At 39.1% G+C, this 4,572-nt stretch overlaps 1 protein-coding gene across 2 annotated transcripts in view; it reads left to right on the forward strand.

Moving 5' to 3' along the window:
• Positions 1–2,705, forward strand: part of kntc1 (kinetochore associated 1) — a 30,060-nt gene extending 27,355 nt beyond the window's left edge. For both annotated transcript variants that reach the window (XM_008418569.2, XM_008418568.2), the window contains exons 61-62: positions 2,375–2,462; positions 2,542–2,705. In XM_008418569.2, the coding sequence (XP_008416791.1) occupies positions 2,375–2,462; positions 2,542–2,577 (124 nt within the window). In that variant the 3' untranslated portion in view covers positions 2,578–2,705. The remainder of the gene's footprint in view (positions 1–2,374; positions 2,463–2,541) is intronic.
• The last annotated feature ends 1,867 nt before the right edge of the window (positions 2,706–4,572 follow it).

The raw sequence follows: 4,572 nt of genomic DNA on the forward strand, positions 1-4,572 counted from the left end.
GGATCACGTTACATTGCTTAGCCAATCAGAGCTGCGGAGGTGCACTGATTGAAGGAGCTCCACTCTCAGCATGGATTTGAACTTGTGTCTTTATTTACTTCAGCAAAGCTCACAATTTTTACTAAATTCTGTAGCTTTCGGTGTACTACTAAATCTGCTCCTTAGTCACATCTTTTCAGGGTTGGTACTGCCTCCAGTGGTGTGGAGGTGGTAACACAACTAATATAATTCACTAAATCAGAATACCACAAGGTCTTTATTATTTAATAATCTTTTTTCATTCTCTTAAGAATGTAGAGCTAATTAAATGATCTAAACAAGACCTTAAAGTGGTTTCAGTTTCTCTCGATGGCCAACCTGTTGAAACTGTGGCAAATTTTAAATACCTTGGGTCATTCCTGGACAGTCAGCTCAACTTTGCTGAAAACACTGACTATTTTTTGAAGAACACTACAGAAGGGTTCAGTGAATGTGCATATGAAACTGGTGGGTTCAGTACCTCAAAAAAGGTTAAGAACCACTGCAATAGAAACATATTGCAGCAAAACTTCAGGATGGGATTATTTGTGTCTTTGCAAGCTGGCTTTCACCAAGACCCCAGCTGTGGTTGCTGGTCGGCGTTTTTTATCGATGTGCTTCAGACATCATAAAAACCCACAGACTATATATTTGAGATGGATAACAAGAAACGACACCGAGAAATAAAGAAGTAACACTATGACTTTCTGAACTAAAATAGCATGAAGCAGCTTCTGCTGCAGGGAGGGGCAACTTATGGCTAACAAGTTTTATTTTAGTTGTGTTCAGTGGCTCGTAAAAGTATTAATATCAACTGAATTCTTTAAAAAATAAACCGCAGTCCTCATCTCACATGTATATGAGGTACGCCTCATAAATTATTTTAAAAATAAATTTGTTTCTTTCACGTGTGCATTTGAATAAGGTAAGAAATCAGTGGGTATTGAGATGTTTTGTGATGAACGATCACAAGATGTTGCATAACTATGAAGCCACCCAACTGGTAAAGACAGTCCATTAGAGTCACATTTGAAGGTCTAAGTGGTTTATTGGTGAACATTGGAGAACGAACAGCATCATGAAGATGCTCGGAGCTAGACACATGTCAATCCTGGAAGAAGAAGAAGAAGGAGAAAAAGACTGGAGCGGAGGCTTCACCTTCTAGCAGAATAACAACCATAAGTTTACAGAGCTGCAATGACAGCATATTTACGAGTTAGTACGGCCTAAATCCAAGAGTCTGTGGCAAGACTTGCAAATAAATGTTCACAGATTCTCTGCGATTTGACTCACTTGACTGTTTGGCAAAGAATCTGCAGATTTATGCCACTGGGTAAGTAAAGTTGGGATAGAAATACGACTGAAAGTAAAGTAAATGCGTGCYTCTCTAGCCAGATCCTTTTTCCATTGTGCTGGTTTTATTTAAAAACTAGGCCGTGGCACATTTTTTCTGTTTATTCGGACGAGAAGAACAAACAGAAAACAGCCTTGTTATTGGGCTGCCCGCTCCAAGTCCTACACAAAACAAAAGTACACAGCGAAATTAAAATTAACTCCTGCTACTTTAAGTTCACTTAAAGTTCACTTAAATATTCTCATTATGGAACAGATTTATTATGATGGTGATGATAGCAAAGAATAACTTAACAAATCTATAAATAAACTGGATGTATTTAGGTAAAAACAAAAAGAATAACACCCACCTCTCCTGCAGAGCCAAAGAGGAGCAAACAATTTAACAATACCACAGAAGAAGAAACAAAGAGGCGGGGCTTCCGATGTCACACGKCTATGACAATGACAGTTTTCAGAGGCGTAAATTCATGTAAAGGAGCAATCTGAATAACAAGAAAATACTTTGTGTAATTAACAAAAGAGAAGTACAACCCGGTTACACCTCACCTTCTTCTTAGGCTTTTACTTCTAAAGAATAATATTTGAATGCATCATTTTCCTTCCACTTTGATTTACTTTGTGTTATATCATGTGAAACTCAATTGGAACTTTGTGGCTGTAGACAAACAAAATGTGAAAAAAATGCCAAGGGGGAGTGAATGTTTTTACAAAGCAAAGCAATTTGCATGGTAGTGGTGGCTGGATCACGCTATGGGACCACCAACCATACAAACTTCTGACCAAAACTGTAAGCATGCAGTTCACTGTAAATTTGTACTAAAARGGAGTTTCTAAGCACCGAACGTTGACSTTCTTTACTTTTTGTCATATAAGCCTTTTCCATCGTTAACCGCTGACTGSCGCTTACAGAACGAGCCGTTAAAAAAAGCCCAACGAAGCTTTCAGAACAATTTCTTCACTTGTCAGTTTTATGTACTTAAAACATGAAACTCCTCTTCAGTCAGGATGACGCCGATTCGCTCACTCGTGAGTATCTGAAGCACAGAGAGGAGCAGCAGGGGAAAAGGCTGTCCAACGGCTGCCTCAAGGTACATCTGCATTAGCAAACTGTTACAGCTCTGTGTTGGTAACAAACCAAACTTCATGCTGCACTTGTTTGTTTTTCAGGATTTTCTCAGCACGACCAATGTAGTGTCTGGATAAGGCAACGTTGTTTTTACTCTTTATATTTATACATTYTGTCTCCGTCTTCTTCAGGCTGACTTGCAGCATTTGCACTCACTTGTCTTTAACTTGTTCATGTAGCTTTSAATAAACTTATCGTTCTTAAATTGTTGGTTGAGTGATTCTTTAAGAGGGAAAACGAGCAATGCCTTTTCAGCTTATTTATGTTAAAGCTGGTCATTYCACCCCTTCAGTATTGATCAGAAACTAAAAGGCCTTTGGAATAATAGATGAATCTTCACCAATTCATMAGCAAACCAATTGAGCTTTCAGACGTTTTTTTTTATAATTTTCCACAACCGTGTGGGAAAGTCTCCCCATCTTTTCTGAGTAGGCTGCTGCTCAGAGGGAAAACGGAGAGGCGAAGGTCCACCCCAGTAGCTTATTGTCTTTGAATCTCACCGTGGTCAAAGATGTAAACAATCCCACCCATTTGGCAGGAGACTTCAGTCTCTGTCGGCCAGAGGTCACACACCAGAAGTGTCACACACTGCCTCAGTTCTGTCTCTTTCTCCAGAGGATGGGAAGCATTGGTACAATGTCCTGAGTCCTGCTCTCTGTAAAGCAGAGCTTTATCTCTGTCTGATGCAGCTATTAACAAAAAAAGATTTTGATTAAATCTCTTGAAATCAGATTACAAAACACAGACAGGAGATGATAGCAAGGCTGATGTAGCACAAAAAGCTTCCTTTTTTTTAATGGACCACCTGAGAAGTCTCTCTGTTGGCGTGTTCTGACAAAACACTGACGAATCTTTAGCTTCTGGAAGTTAATAGCACATAAGCACCAAATAGTGTCTGTGTGGATAGGAGATTTAGATCTTATCAAACTGATACGTCTCAGCAGCATGCTTTTTTTTCTCTTTTACATGAACTRACATGTAGAACAATAAAGAAAGCGACACGATTCAGGCACAGACAGCAGTAAATTGAGAACAACGACCAAATGCGGAGGGGTAGGTCAGCAGTGATGGGTCCAGCAACTCCGACGCGCCGGCGCATGCATCAAGCCAACACCCGTGTCGGTGCGCGTATTGGTTTCAGCAAGTCACGTGACCAATGCATCCTCATTCCAAACATTTACTTAAATTTTCACTTTATGGTACATGTTCACATTCTTTATTGACTGTATATCAAATATATTTTAAATGTAACTGAAGATATGACATAATACAACATATAATATTCAATAAAATACAAAGACTTAAATCCTATTGTATAGACAAGGTCATCAAATCACTACGTTGCCTGTAGGAATTTTTAAAGTCCAGCAGGTGTCAGTATTGAGTGACACAGTATCAACACAGTATCAATACTGTGTTGCTATGAGTCGAAACGCCTCATTTACCCATCACTATAGGTCAGGATTGGGGTGTTGGGAGGACAGGGGGTGAAAAGACAGACAGGTTAGTTGCTGGACAAATCGCGCTACTGTTTGCAGAAGGCCTGAAGGAAAATCTGTCCTTATATGGCAGCAGCTGGAGATCATCGCGATGATGATCAGGTGCGAGTCATCACAGCTCAGCAACAGCTGTGACRGTCAGCTGCTCAGACCTCAAAGGAAACCAGACATCCATATCAGCCAGGAAGGGTTTAGGTGCATTTTAATTTACAAACTTTGTTTTACAGTGCCTGTATTTTGAAATAATAATCCTTTACAGTACTGCTGAGTTTGTTCTCCATTGCCCTGGATGGGGGGTAAAAATATAAGGTTTTCATATGTAAAACAAGCAGGAAGCCCAGATGTATCAACATTTCCATAAAGCATACAGTCGAACTAAGTAATATGTGATATTCAAGCATTTTAATCTTTGTAATTAATTAAAGTATTCACTGAAAATGCAGATGGGTGACCCAGAAGAATCTGGTGCTGTAAAAAAAAAAAAAAAAAAAAAACATTAGTTGGGATGCATGCTAGTAAAAATAGACTGAAAAAATTTTGATCTGTAATCAAAAATTGGTGATTTGATCTCTC

This window comes from Poecilia reticulata, linkage group LG9 (assembly GCF_000633615.1).
Source record: "Poecilia reticulata strain Guanapo linkage group LG9, Guppy_female_1.0+MT, whole genome shotgun sequence".
In the NCBI taxonomy this organism is placed as follows: Eukaryota; Metazoa; Chordata; class Actinopteri; order Cyprinodontiformes; family Poeciliidae; genus Poecilia; species Poecilia reticulata.